The sequence below is a fragment of the Jatropha curcas genome, chromosome 9 (genome assembly GCF_041381405.1).
Source record: "Jatropha curcas cultivar XTBG-Jc1 chromosome 9, XTBG_Jcur_1.0, whole genome shotgun sequence".
Taxonomy (NCBI): domain Eukaryota; kingdom Viridiplantae; phylum Streptophyta; class Magnoliopsida; order Malpighiales; family Euphorbiaceae; genus Jatropha; species Jatropha curcas.
The window spans coordinates 23,971,664-23,997,063 of NC_143159.1; the positions used below are offsets into that span (position 1 = coordinate 23,971,664).

The 25,400-nt window shown below is 33.9% G+C and overlaps 5 protein-coding genes across 9 annotated transcripts in view; 2 read left to right on the forward strand and 3 right to left on the reverse strand.

Annotated features, from left to right (window-relative positions):
- Nucleotides 1-264: 264 nt before the first annotated feature.
- On the forward strand, nt 265-3,376 carry ATSPS4F (Sucrose-phosphate synthase family protein; the record flags this gene model as incomplete). Its single annotated transcript, XM_012224316.4, is given in 8 exon segments — nt 265-390; nt 635-766; nt 836-1,012; nt 1,228-1,281; nt 1,421-1,483; nt 1,827-2,669; nt 2,777-2,904; nt 3,002-3,376. Coding segments are annotated over 8 exon segments (1,800 nt in total), but the record flags the coding sequence as incomplete, so codon positions are not given.
- An 87-nt stretch (nt 3,377-3,463) lies between these two features.
- LOC105640093 (tropomyosin) lies at nt 3,464-10,532 on the reverse strand. Of its 2 annotated transcripts, XM_012224315.3 has the most exons (12): nt 10,345-10,532; nt 10,143-10,229; nt 8,744-8,877; nt 8,058-8,116; nt 7,919-7,973; nt 7,779-7,829; nt 7,053-7,092; nt 5,689-5,729; nt 5,505-5,609; nt 4,815-4,862; nt 4,366-4,485; nt 3,465-4,034 (listed from the first exon to the last, which is right to left on the reverse strand). In XM_012224315.3, exons 1-12 carry the CDS (start codon nt 10,391-10,393, stop codon nt 3,966-3,968), a joined length of 858 nt encoding a protein of 285 aa, XP_012079705.1. In that variant the 5' UTR covers nt 10,394-10,532; the 3' UTR covers nt 3,465-3,965. The 2 variants fall into 2 exon arrangements, with proteins under 2 accessions (XP_089582551.1, XP_012079705.1); XM_089726425.1 differs by lacking the exons at nt 5,689-5,729; nt 7,053-7,092 and having other exon boundaries at nt 3,464-4,034.
- A 3,338-nt stretch (nt 10,533-13,870) lies between these two features.
- Nucleotides 13,871-19,611, reverse strand: LOC105640096 (TMV resistance protein N). Of its 3 annotated transcripts, none has more exons than XM_020681720.3 (6): nt 19,472-19,611; nt 18,321-18,564; nt 16,466-17,555; nt 16,018-16,311; nt 14,805-15,911; nt 13,871-14,721 (listed from the first exon to the last, which is right to left on the reverse strand). In XM_020681720.3, exons 2-6 carry the CDS (start codon nt 18,527-18,529, stop codon nt 14,074-14,076), a joined length of 3,348 nt encoding a protein of 1,115 aa, XP_020537379.1. In that variant the 5' UTR covers nt 18,530-18,564; nt 19,472-19,611; the 3' UTR covers nt 13,871-14,073. The 3 variants fall into 3 exon arrangements, with proteins under 3 accessions (XP_020537379.1, XP_020537380.1, XP_012079708.2); XM_020681721.3 differs by lacking the exon at nt 19,472-19,611 and adding an exon at nt 19,236-19,384; XM_012224318.4 differs by lacking the exon at nt 19,472-19,611 and having other exon boundaries at nt 18,321-19,384.
- Nucleotides 19,487-24,127, forward strand: LOC105640097 (disease resistance protein RML1B). 2 transcript variants are annotated; one of them, XM_020681722.3, is made up of 5 exons: nt 19,487-19,992; nt 20,470-21,568; nt 21,713-22,015; nt 22,122-23,222; nt 23,301-24,127. In XM_020681722.3, exons 1-5 carry the CDS (start codon nt 19,487-19,489, stop codon nt 23,895-23,897), a joined length of 3,606 nt encoding a protein of 1,201 aa, XP_020537381.1. In that variant the 3' UTR covers nt 23,898-24,127. The 2 variants fall into 2 exon arrangements, with proteins under 2 accessions (XP_020537381.1, XP_020537382.1); XM_020681723.2 differs by having other exon boundaries at nt 23,329-23,527.
- Nucleotides 24,128-25,386: 1,259 nt separating this feature from the next.
- The window catches only part of LOC149493859 (sucrose-phosphate synthase 4-like), a 4,107-nt gene continuing 4,093 nt past the window's right edge, over nt 25,387-25,400 (reverse strand). Inside the window, exon 8 of the mRNA XM_089726372.1 lies at nt 25,387-25,398. Within this exon, the coding sequence (XP_089582498.1) occupies nt 25,387-25,398 (12 nt within the window). The remainder of the gene's footprint in view (nt 25,399-25,400) is intronic.

Below are 25,400 nucleotides of genomic sequence, written 5' to 3' on the forward strand. Positions count from 1 at the left end.
ATGAATATTCTCCTATTCCTTTATTCTCTATGCTTCTACTCTGCATATAACACAAGTACAAGAATGACAAATACTCTAAGAACTTGAGTTTCTAGTAGAAGTTATATCTGTAAGCTTAACAGCAAATAGAAAGACCAGTATCAATTTCAGTCAGAATAACCCGCTTACTTGTCTAAATGTCCTAGCATATGGAACGCTATCATCAACGTGAAGCTTCTATCTAATCAAGTTCAGACTCATATTCTAATTGTTCCGTGGCATCAGGTTATACCTCCAGGCATGGAGTTCAGCTATGTAAAAACAGAAGATTCATTGGAAGGTGATCTCAAGTCATTAATTGGCTCCGACAGAACTCCAAACAAAAGGAATCTGCCACCAATATGGTCTGAGGTCATTATTCTCTTCTCATACTTGAAATTTTCGATATTCGTTCATCTGTCCTTAAATTTGGGGCATTTGAATATCACCTAGGATATAATTGTTGCGACAAAAGTTGAAGTGCCCACATAAACCCTTTTAACTGCCTAAAATTGATTGCAAAAGGAGACTGGTTATGGAAGACCTAAAAAATAAAGAGGAATAGGAAATAAACTACATTCCTTAATAATTGTCTAACTGAATTTTGTAAATGCAGATAATGCGGTTTTTCACAAATCCTCATAAACCTATGATACTCGCATTGTCTCGTCCTGATCCAAAGAAAAACATTACCACATTACTCAAAGCTTTTGGGGAGTGCCAGCGCCTCCGAGAGCTAGCCAACTTGGTAAATTTGTTTTTTCATTTCAGTCTAATACCAGGCAGTTTCAATGAAGTCACTTCTCTGTTCTTGTAGGCACTAATACTTGGTAATAGAGATGATATTGAAGAGATGCATAGCAGTAGCTCAGTTGTTCTTACAACTGTGCTGAAGCTCATTGACAAGTATGATTTGTACGGTCAAGTTGCTTATCCCAAGCACCACAAGCAATCTGAAGTACCAGATATTTATCGGCTGGCTGCAAAAACAAAGGTAATAAATAAATATTCCATCCTCCTCCTTACCCACCTCTTTTTCTACCCTGTGGTAGACTGCAAATATAAACAACTCTATGCATCTACAAAGTCATAATTCATCAACCAAATTAACTGCCTAATTATTGGTCAAACCTTGACTCCTTTTCTTTCTTCTCGGAGCACTTGAACTGCTAAAATTAGTTCTTCTATGGTGGTTTTTTTCTCTTGAAGGGTGTCTTCATTAATCCAGCTCTAGTGGAACCATTTGGTCTCACACTTATAGAGGTAATTTCCAGGCCTCATATTCATATCTTAACTGGTCTAATGCAATCATTTAATATTGGTAGCAAAACACTCACAAGATCTGCACCTAAATAGCGCATAAATAATTATCTCACATTCAACTTCCAAACTTATCCTGCAGGCAGCTGCTTATTGTTTACCTATTGTTGCTACCAAAAATGGTGGACCTGTGGACATTTTGAAGGTAACAAACAATATACTCTAAATTTTCACCTTGGAAATTTGATTTCTATGCTTAGGCCATGCTTTATGAACCATAATGGAACATAATGGAAAATGTAATCAAAGGCATTTCTAGTGTAATGTTTACTCTAAGAATTCAATTACATTACATTATATTCCATTGCAGCTCACCAAACATAGCCTTAGGCTATCTTTGGTAAGCCATAATTTAATGTAATTACCATTAGATTGCATTATGCCTTACCAAAAATAGGAGGAGTTCTTTTGTTCTTCTATTATGAAGTATAGCCATTTAATGCATATGAAACTTATTGACCTACCAACTCATAATCTCGATATTTCAGGCTCTCAACAATGGCCTTCTTGTTGACCCTCATGATCAAAAAGCAATAGCAGATGCACTTCTGAAGCTAGTTGCTGACAAAAACCTCTGGGCAGAATGCCAGAAAAATGGCCTAAAGAATATTCACCGTTTTTCTTGGACAGAACACTGCCGTAACTATCTCTCCCATGTTGCACATTGCAGAAACCGCGACCCAACAACCCGTCTTGAGATCACACCAATTCCTGAAGAACCAATGAGTGAATCTCTAAAGGATGTGGAAGACTTATCCTTGAGATTTTCCATAGAAGGAGATCTCAAACTTAATGGAGAGCTAGATGCAGCAACTAGACAGAAGAAACTTATTGAAGCTATTACTCAAGCTGCTTCAACCAACGGTAATACAAGTGCTACTTACAGTCCTGGTAGAAGACAGATGCTATTTGTTATAGCAGCTGATTGCTACAACAGTAATGGAAAAAGCACAGAGACCTTTCAAGAAATTATTAAGAATGTGATGAAAGCTGCAGGTTTATGCCTGGGTTTGGGAAGGATAGGTTTTGTATTATTGACTGGCTCATGTTTGCAAGAGACTTTAGAAGCATTAAGATGTTGCCCAGTGAATATAGAAGACTTTGATGCAATAATATGTAGCAGTGGAAGCGAGATGTATTATCCATGGAGGGATATGGTAGCTGATTTGGACTATGAAGCCCATGTGGAGTACAGGTGGCCAGGTGAGAATGTTAGAACAATGGCGATTAGGCTAGCTAAGGTGGAAGATGGGGCTGAAGATGATCTTGTCGAGTATGTTCAGGCATGTGCTTCTAGGTGCTATTCTTATATCATCAATCCAGGGTCCAAGGTAAGAGGCTTGTGAGGGTATAGAAAATGTCAACTATCAATCCGAGTAATTTAAATACATAATTTTTTCTAACAATTTCTAGTAAATATTCCTATGATTGATATCAGACTCGAAAGGTCGATGAGATCCGTCAAAGGCTCCGGATGAGAGGCTTTCGATGCAACCCAGTCTACACGCATGCAGCATCAAGGTTAAATGTGATCCCATTATTTGCATCAAGGAAACAAGCCCTAAGGTTAGACCCAATTTTACTGAGTATAAAAGTGTACAAAGAAAAAAAATGGTTTTAAATGAAAATCAAGCATTACGCTGAATTCTTGCATGTTCTTCAGGTATCTTTCAGTTAGGTGGGGAATAGATCTTTCAAAAATAGTTGTCTTTGTTGGAGAAAGAGGGGATACCGATCATGAAGAACTACTGGCCGGCCTCCATAAGACAATTATTATAAGAGGCTCTGTGGAGTATGGAAGTGAGGAGCTTCTTCGCGGTGAAGAAAGTTTTAAAAGAGAAGATATAGTATCCCAAGAGAGCACTAACTTAGCCTTCGTGGAGGAAAATTATGAAGTTCGTGATATCTCAACTGCTTTAGAGACTTTAGGGATCAAGTAATCCATTTTCTTAATATATTTATGTTTTCTTTTTGTAATGGTTAATTGTTGCATACACTTTTGTACGTAATACAAAAGCAAAAGGTATAGTTACTAATATACATCTCTACCTAAAATTCAAGTACATGATAAATTTAAACTTCGGGGGGAATTATGATTGGAACATAGAAAATGATGTTTAGTCCCATTAATAAAAAATCATGTTAAGGGAACCAGCTCAAATTTCCTTCATTTTTCAGGTAATGAATAGTAGGTGTAAGATGGGCATTGTATGTGCTGAACGCATGGACAATCGTGGGACTATGAGGCAAGCAATGATAATGGCAATTTTAACTTAATGAAACAATGAATAACAACATTATATTAATGGAAATTTTGGGAGAATCAATGTATTTACTTCCAGCAGGTACAGTGAAGTCAATGCTGTCAACTATATATCAAGGCAGTGTCATATAACTGTATTCTCTAAATAAGCTATGCATATACAGGTTTTCCTAAAAAGATGCTATGATTTGTTGAATATATTGAATATGTCACCAACTACGATCATACAGTCATATTAAAGCTGCAGTACTAGTTTTAAGAACCAATATTCTTGTCATGATGCCAAATTACCTGCATAGACAGTCACTATTCTAGTCTACCAACTGCTTTCCTTAGCGAACACAGCAAATTTCCATGGTTCATATCATGCACAAAACTCCATTGCCACCTTGTATTCTGTTCCACATGCACATTTAATCATATGAGAAATGCCCTGCATGATAAAAGAGGCCTTCAGTATTTGTACAGGAAATTTTGAGCACCAGAAATTTCCAGAAAACCTCTAAGAAAATTTAAACTAAAACTGTTCTCTCAACTTTCAGTTATCCCATAATTCAGATCAAGAATTTTCTGAGCATGAGTTTAACATCATTCCTTGCGGATGCATTCGACTAGTACCAATCCACAGATTGGTCTTTCCACACCCCAACTTAAAACCTAGCTTAAATCATATTTTTCATGAGAATTTCAGAGTGAATGTTTGGTCCTTAGACACCTATTTTCTGTAGAAACAGAAAAAAAAGAAGGATGAAAGCAGTGTTTACCTTGAGTTTCCCAATCTGGCCTTGCAGAGATTGCAAATATTCAAATTCTCCATCTTTATCAGATAAAAGGGCTTTGTATTCCTCTTCAAGAGTCATAATGTCCATCACTAGAAGCTCAGGCTACAGTCATTCAAACATTTATGGAGCAATTACCACTGAGAATCACATACAAGAAGATATGTAATCATAGAACTAATAGCCACTACTCATCTGCTTCAGATAAAAAAGAAACCTTATTTATGAATGATCTTATAACTCCCTTTTCAGGGTGGTAAAGATAGTAGACAATTATATAATTGTAGAGAACATATAAAGTAGTTGTTATCAAGAACTGTTAACCTATTGATTAGTTTGATTTCAGGAGAGAATAATCTGTGATCCAATTAATTAAACAAACACATTATCATGTATTTTCGCACAAACACAGACACACCGAGTAAACAACTAACCTTAAATTCTTTTTCCTTGCTCCTCACTTGGTCAATAGACTGCTTCACCTGGAATGACACAACTAAGATCCATCAATCATACAACAGATGCACAAGCGGAAAAGGCATCTTACTGGCATGGTATGAGAAAAAAGAGAATTGTAGACGTCACAAACTAGGCTAGATGAGATATTACATTACTTAGCCAATAGTTGTGTACAACAATTTCTTTTTCACACCGGATAGAAAACAAAATAAACTTTGAAGAATTCATTGGCAACAAGGCAACAAAAGCTATAAAGAGAGAACAACTTAAAGACACAGTTAAGTCCTAAAGAAGCAATCTTATTTATTTCTCTTGGGTTTAATGGTGGACAGAGTTAGGTACCTAAAACTAAACAAGCATTCACTTTGATTAAACATAACTAGAATGGGCATAAATCATGTAAATTAGAACTAAGTAAAAGATAAAATGAAGGTTTCAATTAAGTAAAAGATTAATTCAGTCTAAGCAGTTAAAAAATTTTCGAAAAGAATGTGCTAAAAAAAGGCAAATAAACCAATGCAATTAAACAGACATCTTATTTTAGGAAGTACAATCTATCTGCACAGTATATGCAAAGATACAAAATTGGTATATAAATATGATCAAATAGGGGCATACTACATTTATGATATGATCAGTGCATTAGAAGTCACAGTTAAACCAACCATGCTATTCTCTTTGACAAGTTTAGATTTCATCTGCACAGCTTCTTCAAGCTTAGCTTTGGCAGAGTCCAGCTTGGCCATTAGGTTCTTCCTTGTATCATCACCCTATCATTCCAAGGATTGCTTAAAAGATTGCAACTCCTTACATATGAATAGATTTGTTTATTGTAAGGAGCTTGTTTACCAAATTGTCCAGCATAAGGTGGTTATCAATGACAGATTTCCCTGCGAAATATCATAAGTGATAATATTCCACTTTAAGCTATAAGCAGAAAAAATAGACGTCAATTTGAACATAAGTTGTGTACTGAGATAATAATACTCCTGAAAGAGTATTCTGGGGACATCATGTTACATTAATATATACAAAGATAAAAGTTTGTAGAATTGAAATTTTCCTATTTGCTTCTTGCCTTTTTTCCCCCTCTTTTCATCTCTCGTATCATTAGTTGGCACCAATATAGAAAGGCCCAAGTAATCAAATCCTTAAGGCCTTTGAGATAAAACAAAGTCACATGTGGATGCGGATTGTAGAGCTTCAGGTCCACATTCAGGGACCAAGCATGAGGGTAAATCAGTGATATCCGTCAACAATATTTTAAGGCTTTCTCAAAGCTTAAACTTTCTCAAATTCTCATCAAGTTACAAAGATCTCCTGACTGCAAACCATCAAACAGAATATCTTGCTGGCTAACGCTAAACATATACAACCTGAAGCATTGATCTTCCATGAGGCCCATGCCATGAAGAACTCTTTTAACTTTTAAAAAACTTAATAACTTTATAACGAAAACTTTAGCTCTTATAATGATTTCTCCAGGACTTTCAATGGAGGATCTTTCTGTCAATTAAGGCCATCTCTTATTTAATTGCTAGTCTAAACTCTAAAGCTATTTGTTTGAAACCTTAAACTTGATTATTTATAGATAACTTAACATTACGGGGTCTTTATTATTTTTTTTGATATAAAATAAATTCTATCTAGTGGTTCATACCTGCATGGTTTAGAAAAAGAAGAAAAGCCTATATTTGATTTATGACACTGTAAAATAAGATGAATTTCATTTAAAAAGTACAGTCATAATTTTCAACCTATGAGAACAGGAATTAGTGGATAATCTACTAGAAAAAATAAGAAAAAATTAATTTGAATAAACTTCAGGTACAACTGAATAAAGGCTACTTCAGCTATAACTGAATGAAGGTCCTGTAATTGAAGATTTAATTGAAATTTTTGCCTAAAATTAACATGAGCTAAAATCTTCTTTTTTTTCTGGGTCATTAGTTCTTTCTAAAATAGCTCATGGAGAGGCGAGTCGCACAATGTTCTTCAACTTTGGTTCTACAGGCTGAAAATCCATATCACAAACTTCGATGTTTTTGGAATTTCTTGTAATTAATACACAAGATATAAAATGTTGAATTCGTATTGGTCTGATACTTCTTTCTAGACCTACATAGTTAGCATAGAGGTGGCAGAATATATCAGACATGATTCACAGGGCACCATGCTTTATGTATGGTATGACTGTTTGCAAAGAGCCATACCTCCAGTTTCAGTCGCTTCCTCATCAACATTATCCTTGACCTGTATAATTCCAATCCAAAATTTTTATTTTGAATCTGCTAAAAGTCATATGTGGTATGACTGTTAAGCTCATCTGAAAAAAGTAATGGCCATAACTTGACAAGAAGAAACCCATTATCTATCCAGTCAAAGCATATCCCAGTTGTAACTACATTACAACATCACAAGAAAAACGTAGCAACAAACTGAGAAGATGTAGGATCACCCAAACAGAGAAATTTCATTTTGCAGCTAAGAATTCAAAGTGGGGGCATTTGTTTTGATTTTTGCAGCTTTTCTTTGTTTGAAGCTCACCAAGTGAAGTTGCAGGTTATTAGGGATTTGTCAGCTGAAATTAAGATTTGGAAATAGGCTTATTCAATTAGCCTGGAAGACTATGCATCACAGTCTGTTCCAGTAGAGCAGAATAATCAGATCTTGAGATTCTTGAGGCACTACAATCACTGGATGCCAGTTATCTGACAGACTAGTTCAATCTGCAATTGATTTTGTTTGACCCTATAATCACACCTCTTTAATTTTTAAGATGTGATGGATGCTATGCTGGGGATCTTTAGAATGTCATGGTCTTTCACAAATATGATATATCTTGCATAGGTGGGCAGGGCCTTCTTTGTGCATTCTTTGTAGCAAATTATAATTGCTTATAAGAAAAAGAAATGAAAAGCATATGACAAATAAATTACCAATGTTTGCTCTCCCATTTCTCTATTGATGCTGTTAGAATTGATCCAGTCCTGCCCAAAGAAAAAAATTGGACCCCAACTTGAGGCTTAGAATGCTAGAAACACCTTAATTTATACAAAGGGAACACTGGGAATTAAACCTGCTGTTGCTGTAGTTTGGCATTAATATCATTTGCAACCTTGATATAGTATGCACTGTGGTAGTAAACACAGCATAGTTCAGAAAGTATTATCACATACAGATTGCAGTTCAACCATTGTAATTCGTGCTTTTAATACCTCTTCTCTACGAGTTTAGCAGATAAACTGACTCTTTCTTGTTGAATAAGTTCCAGTGTCTGCACAACGTCAGGGGCTAAAATAAGAATAAGGAACAAAGGTAACAAGCACTTGTTTCATGGCAAATCAAGGTGTGACCAACAATCATTTCTTGACCAACAATCGTCATGTATACAATATTCTTTCAACTGTACCCTACCTCCAACTTAAGGGCCCAGTAAATTTACAGATAAACATTCTCATAAAAGATTGCAACCTCATTGCCCAAACAAATTTTCTACACCATTTTAGTTAAATGTTTTCTAGTATTTTTGCAACATCAAGAATGAAGTTGAAGCACAGGGATGTTAACTGTTTCTCAACAAATCAAGGAGTGACCAACTTATTCATTTCCTCGACCAAAAAGAGTATTATCAGGTACATAATATCCTCTCATGCGCAACCTATAGATACCTTCAAGCGGCTATATTTATCAGCAATTTTAGAACTCTAGCCTCATATGTATTTGACACAGTTTCAACAGCCTTCCCTACAGCAGACATCCCTCGTACTCCATCAATAAATAAATAATATTACTCCAGCAAGTTGGACCTTACAGTGTGATAATTTGTGCATTTGATATTAGGTTTCACATCTTCTATTTCATATCACTTCCTTAATTTAGCTTCAAGGTAACATTAGATTACCTGGGCAAGGGTGTATGAATCAGACTCCAAAGAAGCAATCTTTCTCTGTTTTTCCAATATCTGTGAGCATATCTGTCCTTTTGCCTGTATCATCTGATCAGTATCTTCTTTAAGTTTCTTCACTTCAGATGTTGCTGCAAAAGCAAAGAAAAATACCGTGGAACATTATCAAACACATATCATAGAAAAGTCAAATTGAAGAACTTGATTCTAAGTATTATGCCTGAAACGACTAAAAAACTGCCTTAATGAACATTCAGCAGATTACATTTTCAGTATTCAAAGAAATTCTACTACGATTGAAGACTTTCATTGACTGCATGAAACTTTTATCCATTTTTGCTGTCTAGAGCCACATATCTGGTAAGATGTTCATAATCCCACCTTAAACTTGCAAAACAAATTGTCACTAACCCATCACCTCAAAAACAAATTACATAAAGAAACATCAAGGTACTGGCTGTCTTAATTTCTTAAGTTCAGGTGTCAAGCATTTTATTCCACCTCATTAATGTTAATTTCAATCACAAACTGAGCAATTACACAAGCAACCAATTTTTGACATGCACGCACACACCTGGAAGGTTGAACACACCTCTGTGATTGATATAAAGATACCTATTGTTTATGCAATGACCGAGATTTAAACACTTGAAATATTAAATAAAACGCATCATATATTCCTTACTAGGTTTCATTGGAGACTCAAGCTAGCTTTTGCATATTACTGCCCCTTGCTAACTTTGATATTCACTTCCCATAAAAAACATACCAATGTTCAAATTCTTCCTTCTCAAATTAAAACATTATCCAGAAATGTTACTCCGTATGGAGTTCATTTCAAACAAGAATTAAGTTGAGAAAATCCATAATACATTACATTATATATATATATATATATATATATATATATATATATATCCTAATAATATGTGTAAATATATATAATATTAAATAAGAAAATACCAATTATAAATATGAGGTTGCATTAAGACAGTTTGACACCAAAAGTGTTGGACCAGTAAATGAGGGGTAAACGAAATTTAAAAAATAAATAAATAAAGATTTCAACCAAATCTACAGATTGTACTTGAAATAATATTTTCAACTCATCCTCAACCAAATTTTCATCCACAGCTATCTATTTACTTATCTACCTTACCATTGAAAATCTACACATTGAAAACTTCAAAGCAATGCATGCTTCCAATAGAGTAATCCTTTTATCTTTATTCTGCTAATTTGAATTAAAACAAACAAACAAATACATGATCAGAAATTGAATGCAACACACTGAAACCTTCTATGAGTTACCAAAATTTTCCAAAGGAATAATTAATAGTGCATATTTTTATGCCTTGATATTTAAAACAAATTCATAACAATAAAATTAACGAACCAGATTTTAGGTCAGTCTCCATTGTCTGAATTGTGGCGATCTGCGTGTGCTCTTCCACTGATATCTTGGCCGCCTGATCTTCCACATCTGCAAAAAACTCATTCCGTTCTGTTAGTATCACCATTAACTACTACAATTCGACGCTATCTTGGCTAGGTTTTATACTTGATTTAGATATACTTGTAGATAGAGGGAGAGGTACCGTTCATTTGAGAACGCAGAGTCTTCATGTACTGCAAGTACTCCTCCATCTTCGACTTCTAATGCTTAGAATCCCTAATTACACAATTATATCACAGAAAAAGAGAGTAGAGATTGAGATCTTTTAGCGAAATTTGAAGATAGTCGTTCGGAGATCAGAAGAAAGAAGGAAATAAATTTGATTGATATGAAGAAGAGGGTAAATTTTGGAGGGAAAAAGTTTTCACAGACGCAGAGGGAGGCACTTGGGCCTCGGCGATGGACTCTGAGATTTGGGCCGACGTAGCTCAGCCCAATGGACTCCAAAATAAAATAATTAGGGGTGACAGTTAAGGCATAATTCGGTGCTGTCGAACTGACAAACTGCAATTCTCCACTAAAGTTCTCCAATTTATATGATGCAATTGTTGCCTTCTACTAGTAAATCATCTACATAACATGAGATCCTTAGCACGTCGTTTAAACTTGATTCATACGAAAGAGTATGTTCATTTGTTTATATGGGATGATCCATGATCTAAGCTAAGGCAATTGATGGAGATGATTTAGTTAGGTAACGTCTCTTTTGAATTATGTTCTTTAGATTATAAGAAAAACCTGATGCAGAATCGCAATTGAATTATGTTCTTTAGATTATAAGAAAAACCTGATGCAGAATCGCAAGGTGAAAAAATGTGGCCCTAGACTAAAAGATTTTGGGTTGGATTGTTGACGATGTAACATTTAATTTCAATTTATATTCCTTTCCCTCAGTGAATTGTACTGCCCTTGATTAATTTTGTAATGAATTATATTGCCTTTGATTGGCTTTTAAATTGTTGTAACTGCTGTCGATGGCGCATAGTGCAGTAAATTCATTGTATATAATATCTAATGCAAAAAAAATGAAGAAATGTGCGGTATGTTTACTACACGGCGAGGCCAGCAGAACCTTCAATTCTGATGAGTAGGAAGAGGAGCCATTTCCCAAGAGATTAAAATGTTCCAAGAGTAACTAACATTGAATATATATACATGAAAACTGAAATGAATAGAAGGTCCGAGGTATTCATAATTCTATTTATTTTATTTTAAAAAATTTTAAATTTTATCTTATTTTACTGTATTTTAATTGAGCATCTTAATTAATTTTTCTATTTAATATTTAATTTATAATACTGATAATCGATAATTTTTTAGTAATCTAATCCAACTAAAACTTAACCTTTAAATTTTTGAATTTTTTTATCCCCCAATTATTCAAAATTATCATCTTTATTTCCTATAACCTAATACCTTTTATCTCTTATCTCAATATTTATATTCTTGACATTTTCTTTTGTCAATGCCATTAAAACCGATGGCTATTCAAAGAGAGTTCATTGTATTACAGATGACCACATTGGTACCTCACGGCTTGCCCTTCTTCAAATTATTTAATTTATTTATTTATGTATTTTTTTTTTATTGATGATGTCATTTGATGAGTGATGTTTTATTGGCTTCTATAAACACATAGGTTGTCTTTCTTTTATGTGCATATTTGATTATTTTCATTTAAGCTTATGAATTTCTGCAATTTTTGTACTAGATATCTTTCATTATCAAAGGAGACCGGTTGGGGTTTTTTTTTTTTTTTTTTTTTTTGGTTTAAATTTGATTTGCTATTGATATAATTTATTTTGTTCAAAGAAAAGAAGATTAGTTGTTGGAAAAACTGTCTTATGTGGAGAGCCTGCCATTACTTCATAAGGGAAATGTTGCGGAGGATTCAACATAGTAAAGTAGATTCCTTACTCTATTTTCAGTGTTATCTTATACCTAGTCGTAATTCCGCGAGAAAATAATTATTTTTATTAAATTATATTGTAGTTTTAACACTTATGTTTATTCATAAATTATTTTTGAAGTACATTAAATTAATACAATGAGTAAAAAAAAAAAATGTGATTCGCCCAACAATAAATAATTTAAGATAATTTGATAGGAAAATGTTATTATTGTAGAATAAAGAGGCTTTTTATTTTTAGATCTTGATGAATGAATTTGTTCTTTTAAAAAAATAAACATGTATTTGTAAAGTAAAATAATATTGCATTTTTATATTAATTTAAGAATTACTTAAAACTTTTGAAATCAATCAATTTTAGGATGTTGATTATTATATATGAATGTAGATACTTTGAAATCTTTTCAATTAATTGAAGTTATTGACAACTATAGTATTAATTGAATAATTTTGTCAAACCCATATTTAATTGAAATGCAAACATAATTTGACTACACATACACACAAGCGAAGCTGCAAGTTCGTGGCTTTGAAAGTATATTATCAGCTATTATCAATTGGACTTATTTGGGAGACAAAGTTGGAATAGTGAGACCAAACAGCACCAGCTGTGGATATGTATTTTGTATGGATGCGCGCGTGTGTTCGGCTGGCTTATGGCAGCTTACTCTTTTGCCTACTATTTCCATTGCTATTTGTTTATGCGAATAAAAAATGTTTTACAAACACTAAAGATTGCCTTGTATCTTAAGAAAAAAAAAAAAAAAAAAAGAGTAATTAAAGAAAAAATAATTAGGCATAGTTTAAAATTATAATTTATCAATTTACAAATAAATATACAGTATAAAATTTTAATAAATACATCAATAATTAATTTTGATTCCAACTTATGTCATCTTAATTTTTTACAGTTTTATATTTAAAAATCAAATTTAAATTCACAATATCTATTTCAAATTTAAATTCATAATCCATCTAAATTGTTAAGAAAAAAAAATCAACCATTTCTACTATATTGAATATGAATATAAAAAATTAAATCAATATTTTTTAAAATTCAAATATTCATTAATTTAATGACTAAATATAGAGGTTAATTATTGCTATTAATAAAAAAATTTCCATACAAAATTGCAAATTAAAACTTATCAAAGAAATCCAATGCTGATAATTATCAACTAATATATAAATACCCGCGCGTAAAAGTAGAATCACGACTAGTTCCAAATCAGACTTGACTTCCAATAGCTTCCTTTCTAATTATTTTAATAAGAATTTTTTTTTTTTTTTGAAAGGAAATAATAATTTCATAAATCATCAAACAAAGCTTGAACAATAAAAGGAGAGACAGTACTCCACTCCTTCAGACCAGACACAAAATAAGAAGATGTAGCAAGTAGATGAACTACCTTATTCGCTGATCTCTTTATAAAAGAAACAGAACTAGATGAAATTTTATTTTAATAAGAATTTGTTTTATTTAACCGCCTATTTATAAATTCTAAATTAGGAAGAGTTTAAGAATCTTTTTAATCACGAAGTTCATATAACTGTAGCCGGTCAAATTTTCCATAATGCCCTCAGCAAGTCTAACAGTGGAAATTTGTAAATTCCCATAATATGCATATAGTATTTTAGACATTTTAACCTGCTAAAGTGAAAATTGTTGGAGATCAGCTAAATATATTCTTCGGTTTTTCTTTATTAGTATATGCTCGCATTCTTTCTCAAATGACATGCACATACAACATAGTAAAGATTGAACACAGCTAGTCTATGAGCCACAGGCATTATATAAACTATTGTGTAAAATACAGGATTCAATAAACATATATTATCAAGAAAGTTGTAATGGGGTAAGAGAAGGGCTGACAAAGTGAAAAAAACTAGAACCCTCACTGAATGACAAACTGCAAATAAAGCAAGTACAAGTAAAGAAGCTCGTAGAAAACCTGGTTTTTGCTAGCATTTTTTCAAGCGTTTAGGGTATGGCTCCTCTCTCCTGCTAGAACATCCAGTTTCAGTGGGTCTAGCCTCATTATAGCCTTCATGGTCTCTCTTCAACTTGCCACTTTCATCTACCATCATTGGCTCACCAGTAACAATGTCTGAATTCTCATTACAATGGCTGGATTTGGCAGTGATAGAATTGTAGTCGTTCTCATTTTGATCATACACCAAACGGACTCCGCATTTCTTCACTTGCACACCTGGAGCAGAGGGTTCGAATGACACTCTAAGAGAATGACATTTGTTCAACAAACTTGATGTACCAAATCCAATTCGGGAATGAAACCCCATCCAGAGATGATCTGCCTGAAGCGATGGAACTCTATAGATCAGAAATTTGAAGACAGAGGTCCCAGACGACCCGATGGCTTCCAACTTGCAATAAATGGCAATGTCTGAGGCTTGACCACCAGTGAGCAAGTCTTGATTGTCAAAGGATGCAAAAACAGGGCATACAGCCAGTCCCTTAAACTTCTCAGTGTACCAGTTTGCCGTTAATTGGATGGTAACTGATGAGCCCATTTTTTGTTGGCTGAACCAGTCTGGAATTTCAGTTCCAGGAACAATCACATCGAATCTACAGCCCTGGTATGTGACTTCCTGCACCATAAAAATCACCATGTTGAGAGAGTCAGAGTGCAAAAGAGAAGGAGGGAAGTAAGAAAAGAGAGGGAGGGACGGACCTGAAGCTGACTCATTTTCAAAAACTGCAAATGGCTTCTTAGAAATTTGAATGCCATACTGTCATCACCTCGATTCACAGCAAGCCTGAAGCAATTGGTAAAATAGAAAATTGGCCACTTCCATTTATCTGTGATTGCTTCTGGACTAGATATCGCTTCTAATGAGGTGCAATTATTTGCAGAAATTTCATGTATAGTTGGTGGAAGTTTTTGCATAGTTTTAAGATTCTTGCAGTCATCCAAATAAAGATATCGCAGCCGAGGAAGTCGACTGATGCTTGCCGGCATATTTACAAAATTATTTTTGCTTATGTTCAATACTTCAAGTGAAGTTAGGCAGTGAAAATCTCCAGGGATCATTTCCTCTGAAAGGTTGCAGTCACTGAGGTCCAATTCTGTCAGAGAATGTAAACCTTTCAAAGAAGGCAATGACAAACCCACTGAATCGTGTGCTTTTCTAAATATGGAAAAGAACTTGTAGGGCCAATGCCATACAATTGGTTTACTTCCACGAAATGATAATACTTTCAGATTTTCAAGCAGCGCAATGGAGGATGGTGGTTCACTTACAGCAGTTTCAGCTACATCCAGCTTCTCCAAATCTTTTAGATATCCCAAGCTCTCAGGTAACTTGTCAAGCTTTGAACAGCCACATAGATCGAGATTTTTCAGAGACTTCAAAAAATTGATGTTGCTTGGAAGACTCCCAAGGTTCTTACAATTTCTCAAGCTCAAGCAAACAAGCCCGGTCAAATTTTTTATTGAAAGAGGTAATTCAGATATGGCAGTCCCATCCAGAGTAATCATTGTTAAGTGTTTCATACTGCCCACAACCTCTGGAAACTTTCCAAGTTGTGAGCACCCTGAAAGAAGAAGCTCATTGAGAGATTCCAATTCAATGCTTCTTGGGAGGCTCTTAAGGCGATGACAGTCCTTTAAATTCAACAAAATAAGCTTTTTCAGAAGTCCAGTGGATTGGTGAACTACAGAGAGGCTGGTACAACCTTCCAGAATCAAGACCTCAAGATTTGGGACTCCTGTGAAGTCTGGGGTCTCAATTAGGCATTGGGAGTGACTGAGATCTATGAATTGCAACTTGTTGAGGTGCTGTTTTATCAACAAAAAAAGAAATTATTGCTGCAAATTAGCTCCCTAAATCTTTATAAACAATTACAAAAGAGAAGAGCATATGCAAAGAAAGGAATTTTCATACCAACACTCCTTTCCATAGTTGTCTAATGGAGCTCCGAGGCATATCGATCATGATAATCTTCCTTGGATTAAAGTTTGATGGCAAATCTTTTAGTGGGTAACCTTCCCAGGAGAGACATTTTAATTCATGATATAGAAACTTGAAGTCTCCAGATAGGTGCACCTTGCGGTCTCCATAGGCACCATGGACATCAATCAATCTTAGATTCTTCATTTTCATGAAGGCCTTAGCACTGAAATGCCTCTCATCTGTTTTAGACAAGTCTATGACAATGCATTCAACATGTTTTGTCCCCTAATGAACAGAAGATGAAATTATGTGTGAATGGAAAAATGCCTCAAATGCATACATACACGTATAATTTCTTAAGCAATAAAAAAGCGATCCAGCATTATGTTTATGTGTTATGCATCAGTTACAAAAAAGAAATGGGCACAGCCTCGCTTACCGATTTTTGAGTCAACACTTGAATAACATCATCATGATCCCACAACCGGGTACGTTTTCCAGGATCCTTGATGGATTGCTGGCGGACAATCTCTCGACCCATGTCTTGTAGCAAATCATGCATTCCCAAAGTGTTGTCAAACACAGTTATTAGAGAATGATCAGTAAGCTCTCTTAATCCACTTTCAGGATGGAAGCCAAAGCTCGTTAGAATTTTTTCTACATAATTTCTGTCATGCCCTCTGAAATAACATGCAATATCAAGAAATAAAGACTGGTTTAACTCATCAAGTGCATCATAGCTTATTCTAAGGGTTTGCTGAATATCCTTGTTAAAATGTTTTTCTAGTCTATCGAGTAAAGCACTCCATTCTCTCTCACTCCTTCCATAGAGAGAAGAACCCAAAACTTTAAGTGCTATTGGGAGGCCTTTACAATAATCAATAGCACGCATTGAGAGCTTAGTAAATTCTTCTGTTCGATGTTTCTGCCTAAAGGCATACCGGCTAAAAAGCTCAAGTGCATGTTCCTCATTTAGATCCTTGATCTCACATATGAAATCCACCCCATGGCTAACTAGTAACCCTCTCTCTCTAGTTGTCACAATGATCCTACTTCCAGTACCAAACCAATGGATCCCTGCTAAAAGTTCTAGTTGTCTTAAGCTACTAACATCATCAAGAACAACAAGAACCTTTTTACGTCGGAGCCTGGTTTTAATAAAAGAGGGTTCTGTGCTGAGCATATGCATGTTTAGATTGCCATCCTCTAACAACATAGAAAAAAGTTCTTCCTGTAAACGAGGAAGTCCCATTTTCTCTGATTCTTCCCTAACATTTGGAAGGAAGCAACAACCATCAAATAGAGTAGATATGCGATTAAAGATAACACCAGCAACAGTGGTCTTGCCTATACCACCCATGCCCCAAATTCCTATAATACGAACATCTGGAAAATCAATGCTTAATAATCTTTCCACTTGCTCTAAGGAGGATTCTATTCCGATCAGTCCCTCAGTATCGCTTGATGGTGAATGATTCAATTTCTTCAATATGTGATTGACTACTTCATCGATGAGTTTGGCATCGGGTCTACATATATGAATGACTATTCGTGAGTTGGAATGATGAAAAAAGAGAGAGATAGAGAGAGAAAATAGTATAGACAATAACTTCTTTCATGCCTAATAAATTAAAATTATACAACATCAATGGCATAACTTCTTTGGCTTTTTGACTCCAAAGGTTATAATATTTGCTATCAGAGATAGGGAAGTCTCTCTTCTTCTGTATATAATGTAACATATTCAACACTGCTCAACCTGTCAGATGTGGAAAGGCTGCCACCGTTAAGCAGTAATAAAGATTACAAAGACAAATATGCTTTGTTTATTATTATCATTGTTGCAATTGTTGTTGATTTATCATGCTTGCTGTCAGATCAGTAAAATAGCTACAAACATATGCAGATGGCTGTGAATTCAAAATTATATAAACATGCATCATCTCTTTAAAACCAACCAAAATGGAGAACAATATAGGAAATATGAATTACTACAGCTCATTGATTATGTTAATAAGATTATTCCAAGTACAAAACAGGCAGACAATCTATATTATACTCAACCAAAACCATAGGAAATTTTTTTTTTTTTCACTCCTCCCATTTTCCTATAGAATAAAAAGTAAAACAAAGAGAACAGTAAACTATATTTATCATTAAACATACATGATCATGCAAATGAAACACTAGTCTCCACTTTCTAAAGGTGTTAAATAACCAGCAATTCTGTGATATTACTACAGATATAACATCTTTGCAAACAATTAAGAGCACAAGAGAAAAGCTACATTTACCTAACAACAGATGAATCCCACCCAGATAGACTAGCAGCTGCCTTCAAAGCAGCTTTCCACTTCTTCACCAACCGCATATCTCCGTTTGCTTGTTCTTTAGCTCTATCGAATCCTTTCCCAAAATTCCCAGTTTGGTCTTCCACCTCGGAAGGATCTACTCCATAAAAAATTGGCAATGCAATCTGCCCATGAGCCTTCTTGCATTCCATTATGTGCACAAGCTCATCTAAACACCACGGAGAATCTGCATAATTTTGAGAGAAAACAATTACAGCTACCATTGATTCTTCAATTGTTTTTAATAGCTCCGGAGTTATCTCTTCTCCTCTATCAAGTTTATTATCTATGAAAGTCTCAATTCCCTTTTGATATAACTCTTTATAAAGAAAATCTGTAAAATTATTTCTAGTGTCTCTACCTCTAAAACTAATAAACACATCATATTTCCATTCAGTGGCTGTGAAAGAAGGAGAAGGAGAAAAAGAAGAAGAAGAAGAAGCCATTACTGAAAAAATTGTTAAATTGAGACAAAAAAAAAGTGTTTCAATTTTGATTCAATTGCCTAAGGTTTCTTAGAAACCAAACAACAAATGAAATATTGATTGATAAATGGACAAATCAGACAGATAAACAGTTGAAAGAGTTTAAACTTGAAAAAGAAGTGAAACACAAGTAGATTTTGCAGAAAATATTTGAAACAAAAGCTCCGATTTTGCAGATTTTTTTCTTTTTTAACTAAAGAATTCATACGAGAATTGAAAGAATATCTCCTTCAATTTTCCTGTGGTGTCTTGGCAATCAAACAGAGAATGAGATGCTGAATTAAGAAGGAAACAAGATTTAACGGAATAGAAAAAAGAGACAGAGAGAGAGAGAGAGAGGCACAGAGGAGGAGGAACTGGTGAAGAAGAAGACCTGAAGGTTCATTACAAGGTTTTGGTCAACATTAACCGCGGTAGATGTTACGAAACGATACGTTTCGAATCTTTCTTCCAAAAAGATGCTAAAGCTCCAAAAGAAAAATAAAATAATAAAGTCTTAATTCTTGGCATGGAAAGTGGTGATCACAGTGAATAAGATTAATTTAATCCGTAATTTGTTAATAAGATTAAACTTTGAAGAATTCATGGTCAGTCAAGAACACCACTGGCCTGCTTGCCATTGCCATGGCTTCCATGAGCGCTCGAGTGGTCTCTCCCTCTTCTTTACTTCCTTACAGTTCCACCTCTGACTGGAAATACCCTGTTTTCTTGAGCTTTACAAATACTGAACAGAACCAAACCAATTTTGTTACTTCCCTTTGTAGAGAGTTGAGCCTAAAAGGCATAAGCTCAATCAAAGATGAAGGCAGATCACTTGAAAAAGAACAAACTTGTGAAGCATTTGAAGAATCGAGATTTTTAATAGTTGTTCTTTCAGAAAAGTATGTTTCTTCAGTTAGGTGCTTGGATTTACTTGCCAAAGTCATGGATTTCTGTGGAAGAATGGGAAAATTTGTTATACCCATTTTCTATAACGTGGATCCGTGTGATTTGAGGAATCAGACAGGCAGAGTTGCAGAAGCTTTTATAAAGCATGAAGAAAATTTCAGGGAGGACGTGGAGAAGGTGAAAGGGTGGAAAGATGCTTTGACAAAAGTGGCCTCAATTTGTGGCTGGGATATTTCTCAATGGTAATTTCTTTGTGAAAACCCTTTAATCTTACTCCTCCTTTTTGCTCTATCTATTTCTTAATAGCAAGAAAGTGACCTGGTCTTGTAATATCTCTCTATTTTGTTGGTTACGAAATTGCTGAAATTGATGCTATATCCTCTATGCTCTGTTAATATGGTGACTTTTTAATGATTGGCTTTGTGAAAACAAAATATTTTAGGGTTCTTCGAAGTTTTTATATAGAGAAATTTTAGTAGTTTTGTTCTGATTTGATTGTTGTTGTTTTATAGAATCTGATTCAAGTTTTGGAATGGTGACTGTTATTAACTTTTACACATAATATTTTACTAATTAACATTGATTCCTTTCATTTATAATATGAATAGATTCTAGGGATTCAAGCTTGCATGATTTCAAATTAGATTTGGTTGAAATCATTGTTTTTGTTACTTGTGGTTTTAATTAACTTGTGCTTTATTATTTTCTTCTTATGACAGGGAGGAAGCAATCTTAATAGACAAAATTGTAAGAGATATTTCAGACAAAATAGTTTATAAATCATCAAGTGATACTAGTGACCTTGTTGGAATGGGTAGCCATATTAAGGAAATGGAAAAGAAATTATGTCTCGATTCAAATGCAGTCCTCATGGTAGGAATCTGGGGTATGGGTGGCATAGGTAAGACAACAATTGCCAAGATCATTTACGGTATGCTGTCTACCCATTTTGAAGTTCATTGTTTTCTTGCAAATGTTAAGAAGAATTTTGAAAAATATGGTGCTGCTGCATTACTACAGCAACTTTTTTCCACAGTCTTAATGGATGAAATAAACTTAAATGGAAGGACCTTCAATGCCAGTTTTAATTTCATCAAGAGAAGGCTCCGTCTCAAAAAGGTTCTTCTTGTTCTTGATGATGTGGATGATTGGAAACAGTTGGAAAGTTTAGCCAAAGAACCTAATTGGTTTGGTCAAGGAAGTAGGATCATCATAACCACTCGTGATAAGCACTTGCTAGATGCACATGGAGTGCAGAGTATATATGAAGTTCATTATCTAAAGACTGATCAAGCCCTTCAGCTCTTAAGTCAGTATGCGTTCAAACAAAACAATCCCAAGTTAGAGTATCTGGAGCTGTCCAAACAGTTTACATCTTATGCTAAAGGACTTCCTTTGGCACTTAGGGTTTTAGGTTCATTTCTCAATGATAAAAGTGTACTTGAGTGGCAAAGTGTACAACATAAACTTGCAATGATTCCTGACTTAAAAATTCATGATGTGTTAAGGGTAAGCTTTGATGGACTAGATGATGATACACAGAAAGATGTATTTCTAGATATTGCATGTTTTTTCAATGGGAAGAAAAAAGAATTTGTGAGTGAGATTTTAGAAGCTTGTGGCTTCTTCCCAGACATAGCATTTGCAGTTCTTAAGGATCGGGCTCTGATAACCATTTCAGATAATGAGTTGTCTATGCATGAATTGTTGCAAGAAATGGGTCAAGAAATTGTACGAGAAGAATCCAGAGAAGAGCCTGGAAAACGTAGTAGGTTGTGGATTACTGATGATGTTTACCAAGTATTGACAAAAAACATGGTAGGAGCTCAATCTCTACTCTCTTATAGAAAAGATTATTACTTTTCTGGTAATGATATCTTAAAATGATTCTCTTTTATATTTTTTTTTCACATATTCTTCCTTTGTGCCAATATTCACTTACAAAATATTTTATATGCACAGGGGACTGAAATAGTTGAAGGCATGTTTCTGGACACATCTAAAATAAGAGAGATGCATTTGAATTCTGAAGCTTTTGTAAAGATGTATAATCTTAGATTGCTCAAATTCTATAATGCCGGCTCTAAGAGCATGAGTGTGGTGCACTTACCTGATCAAGGTCTCCATTCTTTTTCCAATAAGCTAAGACTCTTCCATTGGGAAGGTTACCCGTCAAAATCACTTCCATCAAGCTTTCATGCTGAAAACCTTGTGGAACTTTACTTGGTTGGCAGCAATGTTGAACAACTCTGGACTGGAGTCCAGGTATTTTTACTGCCTGAATATAGGTTCATTTTTCTACTTTTCCTGCATTTTTAAATTCAAAAATTTCTAGAAATTACTGATGCTCCATTTTTGTATCTTGACACAGTGTCTTGTGAATTTAAAAAGGATTGATCTAAGTTACTCCAAGTATTTGACTACAATTCCAGACCTCTCAAAGGCTCAAAATCTTGAGAGATTGGAGCTTGGAACTTGCCGAAATTTGGTTCAAGTATCCCCATCTGTTCAATATCTTAACAAGCTTATCTGCTTGGATCTAAGTAACTGCAAACGTCTGCATTGTCTCTGGGACGTGATTAATTTGAAATCTCTCAAAGTTCTTGTTCTCACTAGTTGCTCAAATCTTACCAAATCGCCTGAGCTATCAGGAGACATTCGATTTCTTGGTTTAAGTGATACTGCAATAGAAGAACTCCCCCAGTCAATTGGATCTCTTTGTAGCCTAGCTAGTTTATACCTGAGAAACTGCACAAGGCTAAAAAAACTTCCAAGCAGCATTACTAGCTTGACATCTCTTACTGAATTTTATCTCTCTGGATGCTTAAATATCTCAAAATTTCCAGAAATCCCTGAAAATGTGCAATGTTTGGATTTAAGTGGTACTGCAATTGAAGAAGTACCCTCATCAATTTGCTCCCTCTCAAGACTTTTGGCATTAGATCTGTCAAACTGTAAAAAGCTTAGAACTTTCTCAAGTAGCATTTGCAAATTGGAATGCCTTAGAAGGCTTCATCTCTCCGGCTGCTCAGAACTTGAGAATTTCCATAACTTGAAATCTCTCCCGTGTCTACTGCTACTTGATTTAAGCAACTGTTATCTATCAGAATTCCCTAGGAACCTGAGTGATTTATCCTCATTGGAAGATTTAGATTTGAGCAAGAACAATTTTGAGAAAGTACCTACAAGCATCAAACATCTATCAAAACTGAAATTGTTGAATGTAAGCCACTGTCAGAAACTTAAATATTTTCTAGAGATTCCACCACATTTGAATGTCCTAAAGGCATGTAACTGCACATCATTAGAAACTGTGCCATGCATGAAAAGTCCATTGGATCGAACTGTTGCGTCCTGGGATTTCGCTAATTGCTTCAAATTATCCCAAAAGGAAACCAACAAAATAGTAGAAGATGCTCAAAGGAGCTTTCTATGTATGGCAGCTGCTTCAAACCAAGTCAACGGCAACAAGGTACTTCATACATGCTTATCTTCTCTTTGTTTTTCTGTCAATGTATATATTATCTAAATCTTGATTTTTATCATACAGCGTGATCATAGTCAGTTTCGTATTCCAGGAAGTGAAATTCCAGAATGGTTCTGCTATAAAGATTTTGGATCTTCATTAACATTTCTGTTGTCCTCAAATAGACATCAGATGATGGGAATTGCTTTTTGTGTTGTTGTTAGCTGTGAAATTCCCACGCCAGTCAGGAATGTTAGTTGTAAGTGCCATTTTAAAGCTACCAAGGGTGAATGTGATGATCTCATTTTCATCTCTCATTATTGGTCTAGCGATGAGAAAGGCATGGCCCTTTATTCAGATAATACTTTCTTATGGTCAGTCATAAGTGAAAATTGTTTTAATGAATATTATGAAGCTTCATTTGAATTTTCGGCTTCAGACGATTCGAGGAAGCTTGTGGCCATGAGGAAATGTGGCGTCCAGCTAGTCTATGGAGAAGAAACCAGTGTAAGTAGTCTGCTTGATGCTGCTGATAACAATTTTTGTGTCATCAGTTCAGATTCTGGAGAATCAATAATGAGAGAAGATACTAGTACTGTTATTAAGAGAGGCAGCAGCAAGATTTCTGGTCTGGAAGAAGTGGAGCCTAAGCATAAGAGAATTAAAAAATGTTCTGCATAAATAGTCCATTTCTTTGTATTTTTCATTTCTATATTGGTATATTAATTTAAGAAAGCAACATAAGAATATGTAAAATATAAATTTCTAAATTTGTAAATTTTTGGCACAAAACAGAAGCGACAATAAATTAGGTAAGGTGAAAGTAAGCAAAGAATTATAGTTGTTTAAGTTTTAACTTTTCTAAAATAAATATATGTAATAATGAGGCATTTGAAATTTTTTTATATTTATCTTTTTTGTATTTATTTTTTAAATATTTGATTTTATTATCTAATCGAAAAGTAAAGGATTTTATTTAAGAGATATAAAGAAAAGAAAAAATTTTTTTTTCTATTTTAATATTTTTTTTTATATTTGTATGATTTGATTGAATATTTTTAAAGATAAATCTTCAAATAGATACACATACATAACTAAACTTTTAAAAATTTTAAAACTTTTATTTTTTAAAATAAAAAGGAAAGTATATAATATATATGAAATTTGAAACAAAAACAATGTTTAAAACTCTCTCAATATTCTATTATTCTTTTTGTAGAAATTTTTAAATTTTTTTTCTTAATTTTTTATGTTTTGATTGGATATTAAATGTTTTTTAATTTAAAAACGTTATTAATATTTAATATTTAAAAGCAATAACATGATAATTTTCTTATCTATATCATTTTTTTTAGAAGGTTCAAATGCAAAAAATCTATTATCTACCTTTAAAAAAAAAAAAAAAAAGATATACATAGATTTATTTAGTATATCTATAACATTTGATTCCTCACTCACTAAATAAACGGCGACCTCTCTACTGTATTTTTTAGTTCGCACACAATCACTTTCAACCATAATGGAGATGGATCTTCTCATGCTCCATCTCCATTAGTCCCATATATTTCTTTAACATTGACATTTGGCATTACAATTATAAACGGTAAAATAACTTAACTCTAATCTTCCTTTTTCTCTCTTTAGAGCTTTTTAATTTGTTATTTTTCTGCGTTTTATGATTGTTGCTGTTTGAATAGCATGTTTTTTTTATTCCTTCTTTTTAATTTAGCATATATAATATTTTCTTTTATGTTATTGGATTTACTGTTATGTATATCACATGTAGAGCGACCATTTGAGTTAAGTATTGAGTCGTTTAGATGCTTTAAACTCCTCGATTGAGATGTAGATTTCAAATACAAAATATATGAGATCCATCTAATTTTAAATAATTGCAAAGAATTGAAAGACTAACAAATTATACAATCTAAGTTGACTACTCCAATATAGAGAATGCATTTATATTACGAGAATTGAAAGACAATAAATTTTTTTAATAGCATCCCATGGTAATTTAATTTTCTGTTGATTGGTTATATATTTAGAGTATTTTATTTTTTAATTTTGCCATTTGTCTATTCCAATGTGTAGTCAAATTATGTTTGCATCTCAATTATATATAAGTTTGATAAAATTATTCAATTAATACTATAGTTGTCGATAACTCCAATTAATTACTTATCT

What these genes read in the sequence shown, in the direction of transcription:
- LOC105640096 (XM_012224318.4), bottom strand. Translation starts at nt 18,823, where the DNA reads ATGGCTTCTTCTTCTTCTTCTTTTTCTCCTTCTCCTTCTTTCACAGCC. An exon ending in TGGGATTCATCTGTTGTTAG is followed by an intron (nt 17,556 to 18,320) that starts GTAAATGTAGCT and finishes TCATATATGTAG; the next exon opens with ACCCGATGCCAAACTCATCG. An exon ending in TGAAAATGAGTCAGCTTCAG is followed by an intron (nt 14,722 to 14,804) that starts GTCCGTCCCTCC and finishes TTTATGGTGCAG; the next exon opens with GAAGTCACATACCAGGGCTG.
- LOC105640097 (XM_020681722.3), top strand. Translation starts at nt 19,487, where the DNA reads ATGGCTTCCATGAGCGCTCGAGTGGTCTCTCCCTCTTCTTTACTTCCT. An exon ending in GGCTGGGATATTTCTCAATG is followed by an intron (nt 19,993 to 20,469) that starts GTAATTTCTTTG and finishes TTCTTATGACAG; the next exon opens with GGAGGAAGCAATCTTAATAG. An exon ending in AAGTATTGACAAAAAACATG is followed by an intron (nt 21,569 to 21,712) that starts GTAGGAGCTCAA and finishes TTATATGCACAG; the next exon opens with GGGACTGAAATAGTTGAAGG.
- LOC105640093 (XM_012224315.3), bottom strand. Translation starts at nt 10,393, where the DNA reads ATGGAGGAGTACTTGCAGTACATGAAGACTCTGCGTTCTCAAATGAAC. An exon ending in GCTAAACTCGTAGAGAAGAG is followed by an intron (nt 7,974 to 8,057) that starts GTATTAAAAGCA and finishes TTACTACCACAG; the next exon opens with TGCATACTATATCAAGGTTG. An exon ending in AAATGGGAGAGCAAACATTG is followed by an intron (nt 7,093 to 7,778) that starts GTAATTTATTTG and finishes GGAATTATACAG; the next exon opens with GTCAAGGATAATGTTGATGA.